At 35.7% G+C, this 26745-nt stretch overlaps 1 protein-coding gene across 1 annotated transcript in view; it reads left to right on the top strand.

Annotated features, from left to right (window-relative positions):
* LOC150085555 (sister chromatid cohesion protein DCC1) overlaps positions 1-20302 on the top strand; it is a 300470-nt gene extending 280168 nt beyond the window's left edge. Inside the window, exons 11-12 of the mRNA XM_090373339.1 lie at positions 15696-15758; positions 19646-20302. Of these exons, the coding sequence (XP_090229465.1) occupies positions 15696-15758; positions 19646-19754 (172 nt within the window). The 3' untranslated portion in view covers positions 19755-20302. The remainder of the gene's footprint in view (positions 1-15695; positions 15759-19645) is intronic.
* Positions 20303-26745: the final 6443 nt, after the last annotated feature.

A 26745-nucleotide genomic window follows, 5' to 3' on the forward strand; every position in this document is an offset into this window, starting at 1 on the left:
TGGAACGAGTACAGAGAAGGGCAACTAGATTGGTGAATGGGACAAAGGGGTTCTCTTACGAAGAAAGGCTTAAGTTTTGCAAATTACAGTGTCTGGAAACTAGGTACCAGCGGGGTGATCTGATAGAGGTGTACAAAGCCTTGAATGGTTTGAGCATGCTCAATGCTGATGGGATTCTTCCTCTAGCTCAGAAAAATCACCTGAGAGGGCATAAATTCAAATTGAGGAAAGACAGATGTAGGATAGATGTGCGGAAATTTGCCTTTAGCCAGCGGGTGGTTGGTGGGTGGAACAGACTTCCATCCCTTGTCGTGGAAGTTGATAGCCTAAATAAGTTTAAGGCTCAGCTGGACAGGTATTTCGAACGAACAGAGGGGTGAAGTGGAAGTGGTTATTTTTATTTATTTATGTTACTTTTTTTTTTTTTTTTTGCTGATGCTGCATAAGCTTGCTTTCTTGCATCAAATGCCTCTACTAATGCTAATGCTAATGCTAATGCATTAAAGGCAATTACTGCTTTGGATAAAGGGATTGTTGCATGGGAAAAGTCTTAGGCTGAGTGTCTAAGTTTGCAGATGATACAAAGGGTGTCAGGATGGGTAATGACAGTAATCAAGGTAAGTTAGACCAACAAGATCTAGAAAAATTAGATAGATGGGCTGAAAAATGGCAGTTAAAGTTTAGCATTGACCAATACAAGTTGCTGTATATAGTTATCAGTGATCCCAATTTAAAACTACTTTCAGATAGTGGAAAATGAAAGGACCTGAGGTAATATGCTGTCAGAAATGAAGGCCTTTGAGCAATGCAGACAGGCTATCAGGACAGCTCATGGGATTTTGCCTATGATATACAAGAACTTTGCTAGCAAGGATAATGAGGTTATTATCCATTTGTATAAGGCAATGGTTAGGCCACATCTTGAATACTGCATGCAGGTCTGGAGGCCTCATTTTAGGAAGGATGTATATCTGCTGGAATGGATGCAGAGAGGAGCAATGAGATTGGTGAAGGGGACAAAAGGGTGGTCTTACTAAGAAAGGCTTCAGTTCCGCAAATTCAGTGTTTAGAGACTGGGCACCTGCAAGGTGATATGAACGAGTTGTTTAATACTTTGAATGGATTGAGAAAGCTCATTGCTGATGGCATTCTTCTCCTTGCTCAGACTACACACATGAGGTATCAAATTCAAATTGAGGAAAGGTGGTTGCAGAGGTTTGCCTGCAGCCAGCTGGTGTTTGATTTTTGCAATGAACTTCCATCTGTTCTTGTGGAAGTGGGCAGTGTGAATAAATTTCAAGAAAGAACTGGACAAATTAGTGGAAGGGATGGACAGACAGATGATGTGGAATTTTTTTTGGCTGATGCTTTATATGCTTCCTTTCTTGTATCATATGCCACTACTACCACTAATAATAATAAGTTAATATATGTTTATTTGTTTTTATAGATCCATTGTTTACTGAACTAAAGCCATAAATACAGCAAGAGGTAGCATGCTGGAGAAGGTTAGGTCCAATCCTTATAAAATTTCTTCGTTTGCACTGAAAAGAAGCAAAACAAATCCGTAAGAAGATGAAAGCTACATGGGAAGGATTGCCCATCATATGAGACTGTGAAGAATTCTAAAAGGCAGTTTAGTTATGGGCTAAGCAGTGTGCACAACCCAAAATAAGGATATCTGAACCACATATCCTGAAAGCAGAACATCTAGACCTTGAAGGTAAATATGCAATTGTAAATTTTATAACAAATGAAATGAACATCAGCCATGATTTTTTTTTGCACCATACTTTGTGTAGAAATTGTTGGCAATTTTTTTTGACCAAATTGCGAAGATGGATGAATATAGGTATATCCGAAAATGGATGAGCAAACGTTGGAAATATTCATCTTCGCTAATCCTCAAAAAAAAAAAAAAAAAAAAAAAAAACCAAGCCAGCCTGACATAATCATGTTGGCAGCCTTCTAGGACTCAGGAGGTATCATCCTTACAGATTACCTTCCAAAAGAACAGCATCACTGGAGTGTATTACAGAAACTTTCTAGAAAAGTTAAAGAGTGGCTAGAAAGTTGATGAGACATGGGAAGCTATCCTGAGTTGTCCACCTTCTAGTTGCCAATGTTCCTGCTCACATGGCTGCTCTCACAGTGGACTTTGTAATCAGGCCTGGTAGCCTCATTTTAGGAAGGATGTAGAACTGCTCGAACAGGTGGTGCTTTGAAATTCTTCACTATCCACCTTATTTTTCTGACATATCACCTTCAGACATCCTCTTCCCTGAAATGAAGAAACTATTACAGGGATGCAAATTTCAGACTTACGAGGAGGTAATTAATGAAGTGGAAACCTTGTTTTCTGCTCATAATGAACACATCTATTCAAGAGACCTGAAAGAGTTCCTCATCCACAAATGGGAAAAATGTGTATTAGCATTAGTTGAGGCATATGATGCCAGAAAGCAAACTTATACAGCATCAGCCAAAAAAAACTTTCCCATTTCACCCATCCGGTCACCCCAAATGTTTGTCTAGTTCAGCCTTAAATTTATTTAAGCTATCAACTTCCACAACAACAGATGGAAGTCTGTTCCAGCAATCAACTACCCGCTGGCTAAAGGCAAACTTTCACACATCTATTCTACAACTGTCTTTCCTCAATTTGAATCTATGCTCCCTCAGGTTCTTAATCTCAGCAAGTGGAAGTATAAGCATTGAGCCTGCTCAAACCACCATTCAAGGCCTTGTACACCTCAGTCAGATCACCTCGTAGGTGCCTAGTCTCCAGATGCTGCAATTTGCAGAATTTAAGCCTTTCTTCGTAAGCGCACCCCTTTGTTCCTCTCACCAATCTTGTTGCCCTTCTCTGTACTTGTTCTAGCAACTCTACATCCTTCCTAAAATGGGGCTTCCAGAACTGTATACGGTATTCAAGGTGTGGCTTGACCATTGCCTTATACAAAGGGATAATCACCTCCTTGTCTCTGCTAGCAAAATTCCTATATATCATTGACAAAACTCCATGACCTGCTCTGGCAGCCTGTCTGCACTGTTCAGAGAACTTCATATCTGACTGCACAATTACCCCCAGGTCTTTTTCATTCTCCACCTCCCTGAGTGTAGTACCACACAGTCGGTACGTTTCTCTTGGGTTACGTAGCTCTAGTGTAGCTCTAGAAGGTAGCCACACAGAGAAGTAAAATTGCTAGTCAAGTTTCAAATCCCAAACTGAAGTATTTCTTGGTAAGAGTAAATACATTGACCATCCAAATAAATACTTATTGTAAATATTTATTCTTATTATACATGTATAAGTATAAATAGTTATACTTATTGTGATAATAACAAATTGTTGGTGATATATATTTTTTTTTTATCGTATGATGTGAGCAATACATGAAGGAACCAGTTTTTTCCTGCTTCCTTTGTGTATCGTGGCCGTGAGGTCCAATCGGAGAGTATGGCACCATCGTAATATCCAAGCCCGAGGCAGGATTTGAACCCATGACCTTTGGGTTGCCAGGTAAACACTTTACCCACCCGGCTGGCCTGGTTGAAGTTGGTGATAATAACAAAGGACTATAGTAAACTTTATGTGGTATATCCTTGTTAATTTAATATTGGATTATTTGAAATGCAATGTAATTCTCTACCGTTCCCAGACTAATGATATAGGTAATGATATGCAATATAACGATATGTATACAGTTAAATTTGAGGTCTGAATTGAGTCCTGCAACTTGTTTATATCTCGTCTAATTCAAAATGGTTACCAAAACCAACTGCAGACAGACATTATAATGAAGCGAAAAGCTATAATGAAAATTTTCTAGTTACAGTATATAGTATCATTATACAGTATCTAATATCTTTAAATTTTATATTTCTGTGCACGTCACAAAAAATTTCTTATGTAGTCACAAAGGATTCTCATAACTATAATTTATGATAGCAGTGCACACGTAATCCATTTCGTTTTACCGGTTGAAACCAAAATACACTAATTACTAACAATACAAAACATAATTTCTCAATACAGGTGTTGTTCATCTTCAAGTGACTGCACGTATGTGCCCAATTTGAGAGAGAAAAAATTCTTCTGCATTTGGAGGATTTTAAAAAAAATAATAAAATAAAAAATTAGCTATTCTTTTTTAAGGAATTCATAATGAGGTATGTTAAATCTTTTTAAATTTCTCCTATTTAATAACAGAGATGCACATCAAAACAAGCACTGTTGTTGTTTATTTTGTATAAATATACATACCTTGTAAAAAAGAGAAAATATCCATATATTGGAATATTATTTGCTGTTTAATACTTGTTCATATAAAAGAGAAGCATTTTTTTTTATCACTTCTGCTCATTCAGTAAATTTATTAATATGTCATTAACAACTTCTATAGTCATGATAAATGCATGACGTGCTGTTGACCAGTTACTTTAGAACATCAGAGAGAGAGAGAGAGAATGTTTATTGTGTAGGCATAGCTGAAAAAATTTGATTATAGTTCTGAATTTTTAACTTTGTTGTGTGTGTGTGTGTGTGTGTGTGTGTGTTCCTTTTCAGTGCAGAACACTACCAGTCTCTTGAAATTGTTTTAACCAATGGCGGATAGTATTATCTGAAGGTGGATCTTTTCCATACTGAGTTCTGTAATGACGTTGCATTGTTGATAATGGACTTTGTTTCGAAAAACCAAAGTTCGCACATTGCCTTCTCTTGAACAGTCTCCATTTTGAAGTAATGCCCTCAATATCTCCAAGACATCAATGCAGCGAGTACAGCATTGCCAAATAAAACTTTTTGAGTTACACTTTCATATTCTGTAATCAATTTTATTTTTTTTCTTTCCTGTTTGAAAATTATAGGCCACGGAAACCCCGACAACAATTTAGAATCGCCCTGTATATCCTACTTTAGTCATCACAGACCAATTCTTTCAGTAACCGATACGTAATTATTATTAATAAAATAAAAACATTGTTATATCCATGAATTTTATTAATATCTGAAAATTAAAACTTTTTTAATGCCTGCTAATCACTCTTAAATGTAAAACACGTTAAATATGCTAGCGACAGGACACATTGTATACCTGATACAGAATTTTTTCTTTAGGGATGCATGGCTTCATTGAAAGCGACTGATCTGGCTTTTTATTTTTAATTTTTGTGTGTGTAAATTAAGTTGCTGTTTACAGAAGAGGTTAACTATGGAAGCTGTTTCTGGAACCTTTCTTTCTCTCGTCTATAATCTTTTTTTTTTTTGTTATGTTTTATTTTAGCATATAGTTGTGGGTAATATTTTCCTTTCAAGCAGCATCCATTAATCTTTTGCATAAATAATGACTTATTTATATACACAAAACAACAGATTTAATTTCACACAACTAAGATAGAATTTCACAATGTAACTAAACATTTTTCAAACAATTTACAGGCCGTGGACATTTTCTGTCCATGAAAGGAAAATGATTTGAATCGGTTCAAGAAATCCAGTCAAACATAACACAGTGCCTAAAAGCATTCACATATGACTCCTAAAAAGGTTTTGGTCAGTGGCAGGCTTGACGGAACAAATATATGGTTGCAGGAGTTAATATATTGAAGAATATATTAACAGCGTAAAATTTTTGTACTAAATAAAATTAATTTTATGTAATTTTACTGAACTCCTTGCTTTTCTAAACTTTACATGCAGGCAGTGTTTTTTGGATTTTATTTGCAGACCTCTGATTCTGTTGGCAATGCAAAAAGTAAAACAGGCAAACACATACATGTACCGTGCTAATAGCATCCACAGCATGACATGGATTTGGCATATTTTTCTAGAAAAATGGTTACAGTTAAACTAAAATGCACTAAAAACTTTCCAGAATCCATGTTATTTGAAACAAAGGTGGCCCGATTCAGTACCGAATAAAGGTTTGTATTTTATTTATTTATTTATTTATTTTTTTTTTTGGGCTAGTGTGTGCGTGTTTTATTCCAAATGCAGTCTTGGTCATAATATCTTTCATATATCATAGGTGTCTGTTTCTTCTAGTTATAGTTAATATGTTGTATCTGTTTCATATAGTTGGTGTTAATATATTTTCTGCTTTATATTTTAACTTATTATTACTTAGTAAATAAATGCACAAGGCATAATACATTATGAATTTAAAATACATGAAAAGAACATTCTGCAATAACCGGCATCGATTTAATTGTATCTCATAATGTGACTACTTTCACAATGAGTTTTTTTTTTTTTTTTTTATGAAAACCCCAAACACGAAGGTATCAAAACCTATAGTACTTAGTACCGTGCATGGGTGGAGGGGGATGCCGGAAACTTTGCTCTAGAGACTAAACATGGTTTTCACCACTTACCATTTATTGTACTGTTACTTATTCTCAGCAGATACCACTACCCAGACAGCACCGTTTCAAGGTTTGTTGGCCTATTGTCAGTAGGTCGGTAGGTACCCTGGTGTTGCTATCATGCCAACTCAGTTATGAAGTATAACTGCACAATATGAGAGATGCCAAGAGGTGTATCTAGTAATAATTACTTAGTAAATAAATTGTATTGTAAATCAATGCGGTTATTGCAATTCACTATTGCAAACAAGTGAGTTGCAAAGAATAGTGTATTTTCACTGAATGTTCTATTAGTATATTTTAAATTCGTAATATTACACCTTGTGCATTTAATTACTAAGCAATTATTACTATGTACACATATTGTGGGGTTATACGTAATAACTGAGTTCACATGATTGCAACACCAGGGTACCTGCCCACTCTCCCACCAATGATAGGCCAAAAAGCCTTGGAATGGTAACATCTGGGTGGTGGTATCCACTGAGAAGTAACAATAGTCTTCTCCATTGGTGAAGCGTTACTTACTCGAGATGGTGCAAAACATGGTAACTCGTGAATGTAGTGTTACAATATGAGGTTATTGCAATTCACGATTAGAAACAGAGAACAGTGTATTTTCACTGAATGTTCTATTAGTTTAACTAATTATGTATCTTACTGCTCCTTTCCATGATACTAAGATGCACAGAATCTCTTGATTATGATCTTTGTTATGGGCAATCTTTTAACTAAAAGTATATGTGAATACTCTGGCCTTAGTCTGCTGTGAAGGGAAATTGTATGTGTGTATTTTCCTGTATATAATGTAATTAAGATCTTCTCTCTGGCGAGCAAGGATATGAGAGAATTCAATTTTCCGATATCTGAACAATACGCATATACGCATAGGCAAGAGAAGGCTTATTATGAGAAATCCTTGGCAAAGGATGCAAAGAAAAACAACAAAGACTTCTTTACTTATGTAAACTCTAGAAGAAAGGGGATGAATCAGATTGATCCACTTGATGTTGGTGGTTTGACTCTTGATGATCCTGCTCAAATAGCTGACAAACTGAATGAGTATTTTGCATCTACATTCACACATGACGAATTTAACATTGACAAATGTAAAGTACTACACATGGGAAACAGCAACCCCAGAGCAACGTATCAACTCTGTGGTACTACACTGACAGTGGTAGAGAATGAAAGGGACTTGGGGGTGGTTGTGCAGGCAGATATGAAGTTCTCTGAGCAGTGCAGATGGGCTGCAAGAGTAGCTCATGGAGTATTGTCAATGATATACAGGAATTTTTCCAGCAGGGATAAGGAGGTGATTATTCCATTGTATAAGGCAATGGTCAGGCCACACCTAGAGTACTGTATACAGGTCTGGAGGCCTCATTTCAAGAAGGATGTAGAGCTGCTGGAACGAGTACAGAGAAGGGCAACAAGATTAGTGAATGGAACAAAGGGGTGCTCTTACGAAGAAAGGCTTTAGTTTTGCAAATTACAGTGTCTGGAGACTAGGCACCAGCGAGGTGATCTGATAGAGGTGTATAAAGCCTTGAATGGTTTAAGCATGCTCAATGCTGATGGGATTCTTCCTCTACCTCAGAAAAATCACCTGAGAGGGCATAAATTCAAATTGAGGAAAGACAGATGTAGGATAGACGCGAGGAAATTTGCCTTTAGCCAGCTGGTGGTTGGTTGATGGAACAGACTTCCATCCCTTGTGGTGGAGGTTGATAGCCTAAATAAGTTTAAGGCTCAGCTGGACAGGTATTTGGAATGAACAGAGGGGTGAGGTGGAAGTGGGTTTTTTTTTTTTTTTTGGCTGATGCTGCATAAGCTTGCTTTCTTGCATCAAATGCATCCATTTCTGTTGTCGATCAGCCAGAGTATTACTGTACAGGTAATACTCTGGTAGTGGGTTTCAAGTGTAATCTGCCTGTTACAAGTAATCCTTAATACAATTATAAAGATTTTGAGGTATTCCAATTTGGTGCAGTCTCCTGAGTATGCTGGGCCACCATAAGATGTCAAATGCTCCAGCAAGTCAATTGATATTGCTAACAAGTATTTTTCTTGAACATTTTGTGAAACTTTAATGATGCAGTTCATTGCATCTTCTGTTGAGCATCCGGGTTTAAAGCCGAATTGCTGATCTGATTCAAGGTGTGCACTGGAGTAGTGAGTATCTAGTCTGCGGAGTATCAGTCTTTCCAGTACCTTGCCCAGTACTGGTTAGATTGTTTTTCTGGATTCTTTAAAATAAGGCAAAAACATTTGCCTGTTTCCATGCTGTTATTAATACACCCTTATGTAAGCAGTCATTGTAAAGCTGTAAGAGGTGGTCTGGAAAACTATAGGTAAATTAGTATTCAGTATTAAAGTTGGCAAATGATGCAAGAAAGCAAGCTTATACATCATCAATCAAAAGAGAGAGGGGGGAAAAGCCAACACTTCCCCATTATAACGTATCAACTCCTACTAACAGGGATGGAATAATCTAGTTCTTCATTGAAATTATTGAAACTACCCACTTCTGCAACACTGGATGGGAGTTTGTTCCAACAATTAACCACCCACCGGCTGAAAGCATATCGCCATACATTTATCCTGCAACCATTCTTCCTCAATTTCAATTTATGTCTCCCTGGGCATTTAGTTGCAGAAACTTCAAAGCTTGGTTAGTGTCGCAGTTATGATTAATTATCATAATCTATTTTTTGTTTGAATTCTTTCACTGCCTTAATATATAACTGACTCTTGTTGTACCTGATTGAATGATTACAGGGCAGTCCTGCCATTTTGCAGTTTGAGCATTTGGGTTCCTGACACTTTTTACACTGGTTGTAGTCACACTCTGACTGCACAGTGGCCACAGGTCTCTCCTTTTGAGTGCATGTATGGGATGTGTGCCCGAATTTTAGGCAGCGGTAGCATTTTGGTAGAGGGAGATGTTCCCTAAACCTGTGACTGCCCTATCCAATATATACAGGGTATGTCAAAATTATGTTAACACTTATATAGAATGAACATTTGAATTTTATTTATTATTATTATTATTTATTTTTTTTTTCAGATATAATGGCAGATAGGTTAATGCTAGAAGAAAGAAGAGTGGTGGCAAGCTTGATGGAAATGTTTTGTTCTCCAACCATAGTCCGCAACAAGTTCCAAGAACAATTTCAACGTGACCCACCAAGCCATTTACATTTAGCGTATATACGAAAAGTTTGTTCGAACTGGCTCGGTTGCCGACAACTACAAAGGTAATGCCGGACATCCCAGAACAGGTAGAAGTGAAATGAACATCACTGTTGTTCAGCTATCAATTCTGAATAGACCAGGAAAGTCTACCAAACGATGCAGTTTGGAAAAAGGGATTTCACAGAAAACTGTGTGTAGGATTTTAACGCAGGACCTCGGAATGCACCCATAACATATCCAACTCGTCCAAGCATTGACAGAAAGTCAAAAACGTGTTCTTATGGAATGCTGCCAGATTTTAGCAGAAATGGCAAACATCCAACCGGACATTGTGTATCAGATGGTGTTCAGTGATGAAGCCACTTTTCACATTAGTGGTCATGTGAACCGACACAACAGAATCTTTCGAGGTACCAAAAATCCATCGGCACTTCGTGAGCACGAACGTGCCTCCCCAAAGGCGAATGTCTGGTGTGCTGTTATTGCTGCTAGTGTAATTAGACCTTACTTTTTTGACACCCAACAGAAAATTCCGAATCCTACTTATATATGTTGCAGTCCTATGCCATTGATGAACTTCCACTGATAATACGCTCAGCGGGGTATTTTCAACAGGACGGTACACCTGCACAGTTTGGTCACATTGTTCGTCATTTCCTAGAGAACACATTTCCATGAAGATGTGGGCCTTTGCAATGGTCTCCCCACTCCCTTGATGTGACACCCTGCGACTTCTGGTTGTGGGGTATGGTGAAAGAGAGAGGGAGTGTACAGCACGAAAGTTCGGAATATCAATGAACTCAAGGAAAGAATTACGAACATGGTGACATCTATTCCCAGAGAATTGTGTGTCAGGGCATTAAATGCCACTTTCAATCGTTTCATATTGTATGTTGTTAACAATGGACAACAGGTTGAGACCTTACATGCATAATATTCCATATATACAATACAATAAATGTTGATTACAATAAATGTTTTTTCCCTAAAAGTGTTAACATAATTTTCACATACCCTGGTGGCATCCAAGATCTGGTATACATAAAATCATGTGAATATACATGTGTATATTCTTTCTTGCTTGTTTACTAGTTGCCACATTTTTGGTGATAGCTCCACAATCCAGTTGCAGGATTGCATAGATCTGGACTTTGCGGGGTTTTTGAGGTCGAATTCTGTGTTAAATTGATCTCTGGGTACAAGCTAAGACAAACCCTTTTTCATATATGCAGTGCTTTTTTTGTAAGAAAATAGGTGCTGGTACTCATTCTTTGCCATCAGGAAAAATGTTAAATTAAAAGGATATGTAAAGTACAGTCAGTCCTCGTATAGCATGATAGTTGTGTTCCTAGAAACCCTCGTGCAATGCAAAATCGTGCAATATAAACAGCAGGCCGTATGGAAAAAATAGGGTTAGATGCTGACCTCCCAAGATTGAACACACATTTGTTATTATTATTTATTGTTATTTGGTTTTTTTTTAGGAGCATTAGCAACTAAGGCCATATTGCTCCTGGGATATACGGTGGTCATCCCTGACCTTTCCGCATCCTCCGTATTTGGTGGTGACAGGTTCGAACCTCGATCTAATCAAGAAGCGTGTGCTACGCACTGCTGCTCCTTCCCACCTAGCTACGGAGGCAACACACACACACACACACACACACACACACACACACACACACACACACACACACACACACACACATTTGTAACCAAAACATTACCAAACACAATAAATAATTGCAATAAAATACGTAAGTATATTATTACGACTATTACGTAATAAAATGTTGCTACTGCTTTTGCTTCTATCGTAAGCAAACTTGTTTTTTGTTTGATTTTCTATCCAAATAGATGACAGCCGTTCCATCTCTTCCAATTCTTTGTATCTTAATCTAAAGGATTTTAATTACACTTTGAGTTGTTCCTGCTATGAAAGTTGTTTTTATTTTCTCTGCATTCTTTGCAATTATTAAGTTATAATTACTCGGCGTTGCCTCATTTAGGCCTGTAGCTCGTGCAATATCACATGGTCTTTTATTTCGCTCAAAGCATTTCACAATTTCATATTTTTTCTCTATCGACAGAGGCGGACTGGCTATAAGCCTTACGGGGGAAACCCCGGTGGGCCGGGGTCCAGTGTGATTTTGGCCATAAACCATAGTATGAGGCCACTATAAAATTTATAGTTATAATTTTCCTGGGTAAGAATTTTTGATCCAGTCCGCCTCTGTTTATTGATATTGCTTTTCTTTTTCTCTCTGAATCTGCAGTCTCTTCACCAGGACGCTTCCTTTTCACACCTTTTAAGTATTTTACTCATTTTTAGGGAATAAAGCACAATTACAAAAAGAGGAGGCACGCTTGATACACATAAACAAAGCTGCGCGTGCGTAGAAACTGAATAAACAACACTGTAAAGGCAGACGAGATACACTATTAACACCTCACATTTTACTAAAGCACATTTCTATGGGTTACTACCATAAAATAACAAAAACAATTTCCAGTTGCATTTCTGCTAGTGGAATCTGTTATGAACTGGTAGTAAACTCGATCTAATTGCATATGCGATTATACCAATAGCTGGAATTGTGTTGGTTTTTACGTTATTATGGTGAAATGTGTTTCCCCCTTCACTGATATAAAAAACATAAAATACATTTTCAGAATCTTCTCTTCATTCCTATCGTGTTGCATTCGGTTGGGGTGATTCTGCGTTCAACTGCCATTTCTTGTAAACAGAAAGGCGAATCATGCATAAGCGAATTCGGTTCGTGTTATATAAAATATCGTTCCCCTATTTATAAATCGTGTATGATCGAATTTGTGTAGTGTAAACACATGTTATATGAGGACTGACTATACTCTAAAATTTTTTTTTCCTGATGCTGTTACTTTAGTAGTAATGTTTTTATAATAAGAGCAACAGATTAAGTATATTAACACAGTTTATTAAGCATAAATTTATTATTCAAGTATATAAAAAAATAAGTAAAAATAATTTCATAATAAAGTTTTTGTAGAATATTCCAAATTTTTATTAAGTTCTCATTCGACACCCTAAGCCAGGGGTCGGCAACCTTTTTTGAGTGAAGAGCCATTTTTGATCTAATTAAAAAAAAAGAGAATCCAAAGAGCCACACCTCAGCTCAAGCTGGGAGGGGGGGGGGAAGCGAGAGTTTTTTTAAGAAATGGAATAGAGTGGGAAGATGTTTATTAAAAAATATATATTTTGAAATATTATTTATTAATACTGAAAAAATGTAACAAACATCCAATTAGGTACAAATTAATGTGACTTTTGCTGATGAACTTCTTGAGCAAGGGTCTCTCAACATCATGCGAGTATGCCATAATTAAACATGCTCGCATTGTTCACACGAGGTGTCTTGATTTATTTTTATATAGTTCATGTTCAAAAATATTTGCTTCCAGAAATAAGTCGAACCAAAAACTGAGAGAAATCCAAACGCAAATATTTTAAAATTTATATATGGGTCCGGTAAGCTACATCACACAGCGAACACAATTCGGTCTGCATTTTAAACTCATCTTTCGCCATCCATTTGTGTAGAATTGCAAGGGCAGCCTTTTGCTTCTCCAGATCCTCAATTTCAGTTTTAAGGAATTTTAGTATTGCCTCCACATGTCCTTGAGTTTTAAGTCCTTTAACTCCATTTCAAATTGTGCTTCATGTGAGCTGTAAAGTTAAAGAATCACAGTTTGGTGTTAAAAGTGCTGCATGCGACTCACGAGCTGCAGGTTGCCAACTTCTTTTCTTCCTCTTTGTGTGTCGGTTGCTGAATGAGGTTTCTGAAGCAGCCACGAATCGACATATTTTTCTGGATTGAAGCGGGTCAGCGGTGGGCCTACAATTTTAAGAAACTGTTTATGTCATCAACGAAGCGCTGGTTGGGCCAGTGATTAGATTCATTTGTGAAAATCCTCATTCACATTCACTCGATGAAATTTGTATCGTACTCAGTGTCCATGAAATGCTTCAATTCTTCCGAAACCACCTTTTCAATTAGGTGTCCACGAATTGCATCTCTTTCATTTAATTGTAACCTAATTGACAATTTTCTAACTTCACTTTCACCAAATGCCAACAATTCATGTTTAGAAGGATTAATATCTTCATTGTCCTAATTTTCTGTCTCTCATCATCAGTATTGTCACTAGTTTTTAAATTTGAATTTTTTCTTTTCTTTTCTTTTCTTTTCTTTTTTTTTTTTTTTTTTTGTTGAAACCGTCCAAAATTCTGTGTCATTCAGATATTCAGGTACTGTGCCATGTAAACAGAGATAGGGAGAATTTACGGAAAAATGTGGATAACACACTTCCGCCAAACAACAGATGATTATTTGTCAAGGTAAAAGAAAATCACTTTTCTGATTCTCGAACGGAGAGCTTACAGTTGATTCACAAAGGTATCCAACCTACGGCCCGCGAGGAAAGTGAACTAAAACAGCATTTTAAATTTTGTTAATTATGAAAAAAATTCTCATTAAATGTTTTGTTCAGTAAATGTAATTGTGTATTGTACTTAATAAAAGTTTCGAATATTTTCAATTTTACTTTTACATACAAGATATGGAGAATGTAACACACTAAAGAAATCTAACTTTGAATTTTTTTTAATGTGGCCCTGTACGGGAAAAGGTTGGGCACCATTGCAGTAGTAGAAGATGGGCCAGAGCCCATTTGGAATGCACCTTGATCTGCTCACTCTTGACTAGCGTGACTCCTCCATATGTGGGACAGGTGGTCGGATTGGTTTTACCAGGTACCACTAAGTTGTAGAATGCTTTAGTTCTCTTAATTCGTGCAGCAGGACTAATTGCCTAAATTGCCTGAAGGCCAGAAATGCGAACAGTGCATACCGAGTTAATTCTCTGCTAATCCGTTCACTATATGAAAATTTTCTTCACTCAACAGAAACTATTTTAAATGTAACTTCAAAGGGGAATTCAAAATAATTCGCTATAAAAGGACTTCGTTAAACAAAGCCCCGACTGAGTAATTTAGAATTATAAAAATGGTTATACAGTTTTATATAGAAAATATCTTAACAATAGACAGTAAAAAATGCAAATTTAGTTAAATAATTTTATGCTTATTTGAACAGTAGGAAAAGTTGAAATATTACAAATTTTGAAGTGCACTGCATCCAAATGTCACACGTTACTGTTAATAAAGGTGCCGGTACGCCGTACCGTTGCGTACCATCCCAAAAAAGCACTGCATATTTGTATGACTTAATTTCATCCCTTGCCCTCATTTTGGATATGTAAAAGAGTAGGATACTTGGGCCTCTTGTTTTTAGCCCTAAGTTTTTCATTGTAGAGTTATTTCTGATTGCCTATGCATCTTCCTTTATGCCAGTTTCTATAACAATGCCTGCAGTTCTTGTTTTCCTGAGGCTTCTGATTTTGACAGTCGTAAATTGGTAACACAGTATTTTGTTTTTGAGTCTTACATTCTTTTTCCTTGTTCTCTAGTTTAACTTTTAAGACCTCATTTTCAATATGTAGGTGTGTGATTGTCCTCTCCAGTTTCATCCACATTTCTATTATCTTTCTTCTCACTGGGGCAGTGATTCTTCCAGTGTTTTCTACCATTAGTTTTTCCAGTTGTATGCTCACTTAAATAATTTGGTCCAGAGCAAAGGTAGATTCTTGGACAGTCTCTTTGCTTTGAATATCCTTATCAGTATCGGATATCATATTGTGAGGTTAGACTAGGTTGGAGTGACTCGTTTGAATAAATTCAGAGGTCAACTAGTAATTACCCATGTTATGATGGAAGCAAATAATTTTGTATTTTCTCATCTCTCTCTCTCTCTCTCTCTCTCTCTCTCTCTTCTTCTTCTTCTTCCATTCCTGGCCAATGCAGATAAAGACTGTGGCATCCTTGCACTATATGGCTATTACTATTACAAGAGGCATAATAATATTAAGGATAATCATAGATAAATTAATTCTTAAATATGAATAACGAAGAATTAAGCTTAAAACCCACATTGATATTTTAGAGTCAGCAACCATATAACCGACTCATATTTTATTATAATTTTCCCACAAATTATTTTATTGGAATGCATATTTTCCAAAATTTTGCAGGTTCAAGGCATTATTCAAGACAAAGGAAAAATGGACTTACAGTGATATATGCCCATATATATGGTAAGAAGCATAGTTTAAATTTATAGGATTTTTGTAATAATAAAAATTACTGATGTGGAATGATAATATTTTAAAAGTAAATAAATCACTAACATGGATAATTTGTGCAGTTCTTTGTTGCTTTCATTACTTCTCATTATTCAGTGGGGTTTAATAATTGTATAGTACACTTATAAACTAAAATAGTGTACTTCTCAAAATGATCAATAAATTGCCACAGTTATAACTCAGTGGATTAGGGAGGCAATAGAAACACTAGCAATCAAAATCATACTCCTGTAGGTTAAAATGACAACAGATCACATTGTTATTATTTGTAATGTATGTGTCTATCATAAATTTTTCACTTAAAATATTTCTGAATGAATTTCTCCCTTTCTCTCCCTCTCTGTAAAAAGTATTCAATGGCTGGTGAATCATGATAAAAAAGAATGACACAAAGGAATAGCTGCCAATTACGAATCAACCAGTTGTAGTCAAGTATATCATTATTAGCCATATGGTGCAAGGAAGCTTGAGGTGTTTGCTGCACCAGGCAAAAAAAAAAATTTCTGAGTTACCCTGAAAGAGAGAGAGAAGGGAATCACTAAGAAAGAGAATGATGATAACCTATTTTGATATGTGATAAATCTATGATGATAAATCTATTTTAATGCTTATTTATATTTATTTTATTTATTGATTGTCTTTTGTTCTACTCAGAGGGTTGGTTGTCTGATGAACTTTATACTGTATTATGGTTCTTGATACTCAAAGCTGTTTACTCATGACGACTTGTACTACATGATAGAAGTGAAGAGACAGGCCAGAGCTTTGCTCTAGCCCATTCCTCTACTCTGGAGGCCAAACATGGTTTTTGTTTTTTGATTGTATAAATATTACTTTCCTGCAAAACACCCTTGTATGTTCATGATTGATGTTGGCTTTTTGCTTTGGCTAAAATAAATTATTTTAGTGTATATTGAGATTTTGAGCTTTAATACCATTGTTCTTTGATGAGAACATTATTTAATGTAATATTTCAAAGGTAAGTATGCATCAGTTCAATCTTTTAATTAAGCTTATATTTTTTGAAATAATTTTTATGGTCACAAACTTGACAATAGGGGTGCTGTGTCGTTAAAAGAGGATTTTGGTGTATAATTACAAAATGCAGAAGTGGACAAAATAATGGAAACACTTGTGATAAGAGTGTAGGTATTCACTGATATAGTGTTGGGCCACCCTTTGCTTTTAAAACAGCTTGTGTTTTACATTGAATAGGCCCAAATAAATGTTGAAAACTGTTTTGAGAGAAATATTGGACCATTCTTCTTGGAGGAAATTTCTTTCTCACTTTCCTCTCCAAATATGGCCACAGTGGCTTGATAATGTTTAAGTCTGGTGATCGTGAGATGTTTAGCCTCAGTTTCATGCTCCTTAAACTGTGGTCACATCTGGCTGTTTGTATTGGAGCATTATCATCTTGAAATAAAGCATCTTTAGTGGGAAACAATATTTGCACCCAGAATGAACCTGATCACTCAGAATATCAAGGTAATCAGTGACAGTAATTCACCCATTCGGGGTGGTGATTGGGAATTAAAGATTACCAAGGTATTGCTGCCCAAACCATTGTTGATCCTCCTCATATTTGATGGTGGCACAAGAAAGTCAGAACGATGCACTTCCTTTGGCATTGGTCAAATTTAAACTGTCCTTGATTTTGGAAAAGGTATGAATGATGATTTGTCTGAAAATGTGACATGTTTCCAATCATTGTGTCCAGGTTTTTGTGCTCCTTACACCATTGCATCCTCTTTCTAACATTACCATCAGTAACGAGTGGCTTGGCAATAGTGGCTCTGCTATAATTTCAGCTTTATGAAGTTCTCGCTGAACTGTTTGCTAGAAACTGGCCTGCAGACTCATATTAACTTCTGAAGTTATTTTTGAGGCAGTAGTTTTATGTTTTCAGGCTACAGTCCTTTTCAGTGTTCAGCTGTCTTTCAGTCAGCTTTGATTTTCTGCTACAATTCATCCTATCTGATTTTTTTGGTATCATATTGGTACAGTTGGTCGTCGACTTACGACTGACTTCTGTTCTGACTGACAGGTCGTAAGTCAATCTGGTCGTATGTCGGCCATATATTTATTAACAGTATTTTTTAACCTTTCTAATCTTTTTATCATCTTTATAATTTATTTTTATAATCTTTTAAATTTTTATCATCTTTTATTTTTCATTTTAAATACAGTAATGTTTTCATCTTTTATTTAGCGATACTGTACATACCTTCGTTTCTACGCCTAGGCTATCTCTCTCTCTCTGAGGTTAAATTCAAATGTTCTCTACATTTTAATTGGTTTATTATTCATACTGTTTTATAAAAAAACAAAACTACAATCTATAATTATATTGTGCATAATGTGAAAAATAATACTGTACATAATGTACTGTAAATCAATTTTTAATCTTTGCTTGTGCTGGGTTCTGCATCGTCAGGGTCATGTTCTTGGGTTGAGGTAGGAGTTGTTTATTTATAAGAGACATTATGCAAAGCAAATCTTTTTTTAAAATGCTTAAACCACCCAGTACTAGCCTGAAAATCTTCTGCTAATCGTCTCCGGCACGTGATTTTAAACTCTGAAACAAACTTCCAGCCTTTGCTTGCACTGTGTGAAAGACTCATGGGTGTATTTTTTTGTATTAAATCTTCCATCCACACAAACAACAATTTCTCCATTTCATGGATGGGTTCCTGTCATTGTTTGGTTAAAATTGTAGACTTAATAGGTGTAGAACCTTTCACAACGTCCCGAATTCTTTCTTTGTGCTTAAGTATCGTCGATACCGTGGAATGTGATAACTTCAAGTCACGTGCTATCGTATTCACTTTCTTTTCGCCTTCATACTGCTGGATAATTTTCATTTTACACTGTAAATCAATAGTTTTTCTTGACTTCTTAGCTGGCGTATATGTAGATGAAGGCATTTTCCTTTTACTAAACATTTTATGCGTATTTCAGTAGAATTTTAATTAATACACCACACGCAACAGATGCTTGAAAGCGACTGGGTGTATGTGAGAGAGAGCGACTGAGTGTATGTGCCTGGTGCTGTCCTCAGGCCTCCCGTCATCGATGTGCCTCCTCACCTGGGTTATGGGTGTCCTCAGTAGTGACTTCCTTTATTATTATTTTTTTTGTGGTCGTAAGTGCGGCCGGTCGTAAGTCGCATAGGTCGTAAGTCGACGACCAAGCGTATTATTGTCCATGACTGTTTGTCAATAAATTATTAATAAATTTTCAAAATATGACTTTTTTTTTCTTTTTTTTTTTTTTTTTCTGCTTAACTTTTGGAAATAGTTCATTATTTTACTATTACCAGACTTAGAGGAGAACTGTCTCTACCTGAGAGAGAGAGAGAAATCTTCATCATATGGATAATTCAGTAAAACTAATGTTTAAATAATAATTTTCCATATTAATTCCAGCTAAATTTGTTACTTTCTCTTTCAAAGGTGAAAAAATTAGCACCTGATGTTAATATAATGTTCTTTTTATTCTTCATATTCTTTATACAACTAGCAAAATCAAAACTAAAATTACTGTAACACAGAGCAAAAACGGATACAAAAAATAGATTGTGACAAGTTTAATAATAGGAAATATACATATATTAGATTATATGTATATTTCCTATTATTAAACTTGTCACAATCTATTTTTTGTATCCGTTTTCGCTCTGTGTTACAGTAATTTTAGTTTTGATAATGAATCCAGAGCACACAGGCCTCTTTAATCATATTATACAACTAGGTTTGTAATTTTTATTGTATCTGAGCATTAGTGTAATTTGGAGTTGTCTTTCTCATTAATATTAATTATTTTTTTAATTTACTTAGTGATCTGACTACAGATAACCAAAATGTGAATGCTCTCCTTACCAGATATGCTCGTTCATCGATGCTGAATGGGATTAAGATGTATAGTTCCAAGTGGTCTATTTTTTGAATTGCATAATAGAGAAGAAAAATGAGAAGCTAGTGTCAGATGTGTTGACTGTGGTATCATGGGATTTTTGCAAGTTTTCCATGTGCAATACAAGTATTTGGTCAAGTATTGCTATGAAATATTTTGATATTATCTTTTTTTTGCCATATTCAACACAATATGAAGTGAACTCCCATTATAGTGGTTTAAAGGGACTGCCCCCAAAGATTTACTGTAAGTGGGACCCCACTTTTTGGAGGTTATTTTTTATTTTTCACCATTATTTTGATGGAACAAATTCTGTGAAGTAAATAAAACTGCACAATTAGCAATTCTTAGAATTGTCTCTACCGTACCTTTTCCAAATACTAGTTCCAGAAATCTTGAGGAAAGATGTTGATATCTGTGTTTGTTCCTTCTCAGGACTATAAAAAGAGTGACATAAGCGGGAAAGTGTTTGTACAAAAAGTGCTATGATACTTCTCGTCATTAAAAATGCATGCCACTCCATAGAATTGACCATGGAACCAGAATTAAAGAGTATTAAAAGTGGGATAGTGCTATAAGCTGGAGTGTTATAATGGGAATTTACTATATATGTACATAGTTGTAAATAAAAAATCACAATTTATGTACTGTGATTATGTGTGATACTTAAAATCAAAGTATATCCAAATAGATGAGCTCTTCCTTAATATGAAAAAATATTTTAATTTCATCAAGATCATCACATCTGAAGATATATATTATTATATATTAAGGAGTTTATCTTATTTATGTTTATATGATAAAGTAGATGAAATTGTTGGTTTTTATTTATTTATTTTATTTTTTTATGAAAACCACAAACATAAAAGGTATTAGAACCTATAATACTTAGTACCTTCCATGGATTGAAGGTTGGCTTGGAAATTGCTCAATAAACAAGTGCCCAAGTAAGAGGTAATTTTGCTGCCATTGTTCAGCTTTCATTGAATTGACATAGACCAATATAAATGTGATTTGAAAATGCAACTATATAATTTAACACCTAATGTAATTTTGTAGTATAGTACATGCTGTTGTCACATAATATGGCAGGGATAACGTCATAGGATGCCATGCAGAAAGTTACAGACCATATGATCCTCCCAACCTAATTTAAAAACTTCTTCATCAGTCTATTATAACATTACTCTAAAAACGTCATGGTCGACTAAGACATCCTGGAATGTAGAAAGTTTCTGTTTGCTTTTTTACCTTGTGCTTATCCTGATTTCACTTTATTTTAATTGAAGTCTTTACTAGTTTTATAATAATTTTATTTTAATTTATTTTATTTCTGTGCACTTAGTTGATTGGAATTATTAAAGAATATTATGATGTCATTCATTCAGTGAACAATAGCATAAAATGAGTTGTACCTGAAGAAATGAAACCTGTATAGTCAAAGGTAATGGAGAGAGATTAAAGTTCAAGAGAGGGGAATATAATGGAATGAATCATTTCTTGGGTTCAATTAACTGGAATAGCTATTGTATGGTGTCAGATATAAATATGTAGTGTGGAATGTTTAAAGGATTTATCCTTGAATCCATATATTCATACCAGTCATGAAATTTCCATAAATGTTAGATGCCAAAATGGCGGGAGGTCAAGAGTATGACTCAGCCAACAGCAGCTGGCTAATTTAGCCATAATGAAAAGAAAGTCCAAAATTGTCTGCCCTCCCCAGTCGACCCTATAATTTTTGAATTTGGTTCTTTAAGGTCATAAGTCATGCTCATACAATTACAGGCAATCACATGATTCCATTTTGTATTAGCATTATGAGAGAGAATGTGTAATGAACCCACTGATGGGAATAAGATAGGCCAAAACTGTTTATGAGAAAAAAACACTAGCAAAGAAAGCCAAGAACAGGAATAAGAAGATCTTTACATAAGTGAATGTGAGAAGAGGGTAAACCCAATGTGTCATTTAATTAGTTGCAGTGGAAGGTCCATTGAAAGACCAATGGAAATAGCAGATGAGTTGAACAGATACTTCTCGTCAAAAGTAAGCTTGAAACTCTATGGAATGTTAGGGTATCAGACTGCTGTAGAATAAGTAATGTAATGATCTCAGAGGAGTATTTGTTAGAAAAGGAGCTGAGATTAGAGGGAAAGGCTCAAGGAATAAATGGCTCAAGGAATATATTCAGTTGTAAGTAAAAAGGCCACACTTGTGTATCGTACTGTTGGAAATGTTAATGTTAGCTTTACTGGATCCCACGAACATTCCCTTGGCCTAGAAAAGTAATAAAGTCCCAATTCGCAAATATGGTGCTAAAAAGGAGGTATGTAACCATTCGCCAGTGGATTTGACTTCTGCAGTAGGGAAGATCGTGAAGTCTGTAGTTATAGATATAATTCAGGACCACCTATAAGAATGGTATCTTGAATAGATCCCAGCATGGGTTCATTAAGAGGAGGTCATGTCTGACCAATCTGCCAAATCTGATAAATTGTTATGATATACAAGGTGTGGCTATTAAATAACGAGACTGCTACAATAAAATAAATATAATGAAATATTATGTACCTTACAAGTTACTCCTTCAAAATAATTGCCCTGGGCTTGCACAACCATTCCATATGTTTCTTCCAAAATCAACTGCTGTGCCTTTGTTTCACAGGTGACACTTGGCATGTTGTAGTTGTGCACGCAGTCTCATTATTTAATAGTCACACCTTGTGGTTATTAAGCAGTTGAATGCAGATAATAGTTTGACATTTTATATCTTGACTTTAGTGAAGTTTTTGATACTGGCCCTCAAGGAAGGCTGCTATATAAACTGGAAGAAGTTGAAATTACTGGTAAGCTCCAATGCTGGATTGCAGGCTGACTAAAAGGAGACAGACGGTAAAAGTGACTACAATGGTAATCAGTTTTTAACACGTTCACTGCATTCATGCACAGTTGTGTTGGTGCATACGTGCATGAAGGGGTTTTTAATCTATATGGATGATAAACCACCTGACTTTAAGAACCATTTTCTTCCAATTTTATGGAAATAACACTGGATAGTTTTGTCAAGCAATCTTCGCCAGCAGCTGGCTAATTCAGCCATAATGAAAAGAAAGTCCAAAAATTCCATGCCCTCCTCGGTCCAGATTGACTTGATCCCATAATTTTTGAATTTGGTTCTTTAAAGTCATAAGTCAAGTTTGCAGCATATGTTAAATTCTTTTCACTGAGATCAACTGAAAATGGATGCTGCAAATTCTTAATGGGAAGCATTCAGCAAAAGTAATCATTGAAGAAGTTACTAAGCTTTTTCCAGGTGGGAAGGAGCAGCAGTGCATAGCACACGCTTCTTGATTAGACTGGGGTTCAAGCCCGTCACCACCAAATACGGAGGATGCGGAAAGGTCAGGGAATGACCACCGCATATCCTGGAGCAATATGGCCTTTGTTGCTAATGCTCCTAAAAAAAACCAAACAACAACTAAGCTTTTTATACCAACTAAGAGATCTTGTTCGAGGTTTGGATCTAAATGGATGTCAGATGAACTGACTAGTGGCAGAAAACTAAAATGCATGGGATGATTATAAACTTGTTAAACTAGTTAACTATAAACTAGTCTGCAGTCAAAGTCACTAAGCGGGGGGGGGGGGGTTATACAAGCTAAGGCAGATTATGAGATTGATTTGGTAGTTGTTGGCGCATCGGCTTCTGTGGCCATATTGCACCTCCCAAGGTTTTTGCAGTACTTTGATCCAAGCCCGAGGCGGGAATCGAACCCGCGACCTTTGGGTTGCCGGGCAGGTACTTTGCCCACTCGGCTAGCCCGGTTGGCGCAGATTATGAGAAGTCTTTGGCTAAGAATGTAAAGAAAAGTAGCAAAGAATTTTTAAGTTTTAAAAGAAGTTTTTAGGGATGGAAATACTAGAAGTTTACTAAGTTATAACTGGGAGCTAAATGATTTGTGATAATGAGAAGAAAGTGGAAGAGAGATTATTGAGGCTAAAAGTAAATAAGGTACCTTGGGCTGATGGTATCTATCCAATTCTATTAAAACAAGGCAGCAAAAAGAGGTAAGCAAACTCAAACCTCTGGTGATAATTATGAGAGCATGCATGAATTCAGGGGAGGTTCTTACAGATTGAGATGTACAAAGCTTCTGTTGGTGTTGTGTTGTCCTGTTCATAAAAAACAGAGAGATCAAAGGCTGAAATGAGTAATTACAGAACTGCAAGCTTGTCTTTGTTTCAGAGGAAATAATGTAGTCAGTGGTTAAAAAAGCATTGCAGAATCATTTTGACAAGAATGCAGTATACAGAAATCAAAGCATGGATTGGTTAAGGAGAGATCTTATCTGATGTGTGATTAGTTACTGTGAGTCAATAATGAAGAAATTGGATGCAAAAAATTATTTTGACATAATATACAGCAGGCCCCCGTTATAAGGCGGTTTGCTTTACGCTGATTCGCTATAATGCTGTTCTTATATTATAACCTGTATCTGACTATAACGCTGTCACAAATCACTATAACGCTCTTTTACAGATTGCATTTTTGTCATATTTAACGAAATCGTTTCATTTGATGGAGTCGATAGCTTGAAAATGAATAGCAAAACAGCATTAAAACGTTTCCCACGCCGACTTGAGAAATTTTCCCATGTTCAGTGAAATTTTCTTGCACGCCGCTAATTTAATTGCTGTACAGTAACTTGTTACATAGTTCCGAGATCAACATTTTAAAAAAATGATCACGTATATTGCTTGTAATATTTGCGTTATATGCATTTATCCGAAGTCTAGTCATCACTCAGTACAGTATTAGACATCGTGTGTAACGGACAGTTTACTTGAACATTGTATCGTAATTAATGCAACCAAAATGCAGTTACATTTTAGAAGAGTTAATAATGGCCGATAAGAAAGAAAAAGCAATGTCTGAGCACAGTACGAAGGCTATAAATGTAAGAAAAAGACTGAATTTGAAAATTAAATTAGACATTTTGAAGTGAATCGATTCCCATCAACGACAAGCAGATGTGTGCCATAATTTAGGACTTGCAAGTTTAACTGTAAGAACAATTATAAAAAAATAAAGAATTAATTTTAGCAGCGGGAAAGATAGCTGTTCCACTGCAAGCAACTAGGGCTAGGCCGGCTATTAGGATTGAAATGGAAAAGACTTTAACTAATTTTATTGAAGATAAAGTTCAATGCAGAATTCAGTTGTTAAATATTATAAAAAAAAAAAAAAAAAGAGAGAGAGAGAGAGAGAGAGATTAGCCAATATGATAATCTGAAGAAAACTCACCTAAAAAAAAAAAAAAAAATGTGGAACCATTTAAAACTGGTAAGGGCTGGTTGGATAGATTAAAATCTAGAGAGAAGCCGCAAGTGCAGATCAATCATCCAAAACTTTCAAAAAAGAACTTGTTAAAATTATTGAAGAGGGATATTATGTGTTATACTTCTCAACAAGTTTATAACATAAATGAAGCAGGACTTTTGGGGAAACGAATGCCTAAAAGAAGTTTCATATTGAAAGAAGCAAAAAACATGCCAGGTTTCAAAGCGGCGAAGGATCGGGTGCTTTTATTGTTGGGTGGTAACGCTGCGGGGGATTTAAAATTAATACCCTTTTAGTTTATTTAGAAGAGGGCCAAAGTTCAACCCAAAATCGACACATTTTTCATGATTAAATTCATCAATTAAATTAAATCAAACAAATCAATTTAGATCAATTAAATTCATGATTTTAATTGGAATTTTAAGTTTAATTTTGATACGTAAATAGTTACCACATAATTATATACGTATGTAATGCAGAATATTTTATATGTACAAATATTTGAATATTAAATATTTTGACCTACATTTGTACATCTTTTCACTACCGTTTATTATTGATTAGGAAATATCCTATGGCACTGACTGCAACTTACAAATACATATGTTACCTTATGGGAATGCGGAGCTCGCTTAGCGCGGATTCACTTAGTGCTCTGTTTTTCCGGAACAAATTATCAGCATTAAGTTGGGGGTCACCTGTACTTTAGATTTCAGTGAAGCTTTTGACACTGTTCCACATGAAAGACTGCTGTACACATTGGAGCATTGTAGCATTAGTTACAAGTTACTACTGTTGATAAAAGGATGGTTGAGTGACAGAAGAAGACAGAGGATGACTATAAATGGTCACTAATTTTCTTGGGAATATGTGGAGTCCATCAGGGTTCAATGCTGGGCCTCCTACTGTTTTCAATATTTGTTAATCTTATTAATGAAATTCATATCAAGCTTATTGTCTAATTTGGCAGATGATATGTACATAATCTGCATTGTGTGTGTGTGTGTGTGTGTGTGTGTGTGTGTGTGTGTGTGTGTGTGTGTGTGTGTGTGTGTGTGTGTGTGTGTCCATAGTCATTAAGCAGGTTAACATAGGTTCTTGGGGCCAGCAGTGGGCAGTAGGTTGTAATCAACCTGCTGGTACTCTTGAGAGAAAATCTGCTGACTAGCTACAAAAGAAAGGCCAAAATTTTCCACATTTATTTTATTGTTTTATCATTTTAAATTTACATATAAATACAGCCTTTCCTTCACTATGCGTAAAAAAACACTTGGATGAAATTTGCTGTGTAATGTGTTACGATCAGTGTGCTTTCTATCAAACAATGTCATGTTCTGAGGTATCTCTGTACTCATCTCTCACTGGTCTTTAATAATTGTTGTTGACAATTAGATAAATTGTAGAATTCTTAAAGTACCGATTTAAATTGACTCAAATTAATAGCATAGCTTAATTTGCAGTACTCACCTTTTTATATAATCTGCAATTGACGTGTTGAGATAGGATAAAATGGTAGTTGAGTTTAAAAATTGGAATTAATATGGATACGTTTAAATTTTGGAAACGGAGTTTAAAATATGCTCAAGGAAATAGAAGTGCATGTCTTCATCCTTGGTTGTCATGAATTAAAAGTTGAAATGATAAAGCTAGGAAAGTTAAACTGAGGAGGCCAAGAGCCGT

The sequence above is a fragment of the Mastigoproctus giganteus genome, chromosome 5 (genome assembly GCF_048544385.1).
Source record: "Mastigoproctus giganteus isolate SK-2022 chromosome 5, ASM4854438v1, whole genome shotgun sequence".
NCBI lineage: Eukaryota > Metazoa > Arthropoda > Arachnida > Uropygi > Thelyphonidae > Mastigoproctus > Mastigoproctus giganteus.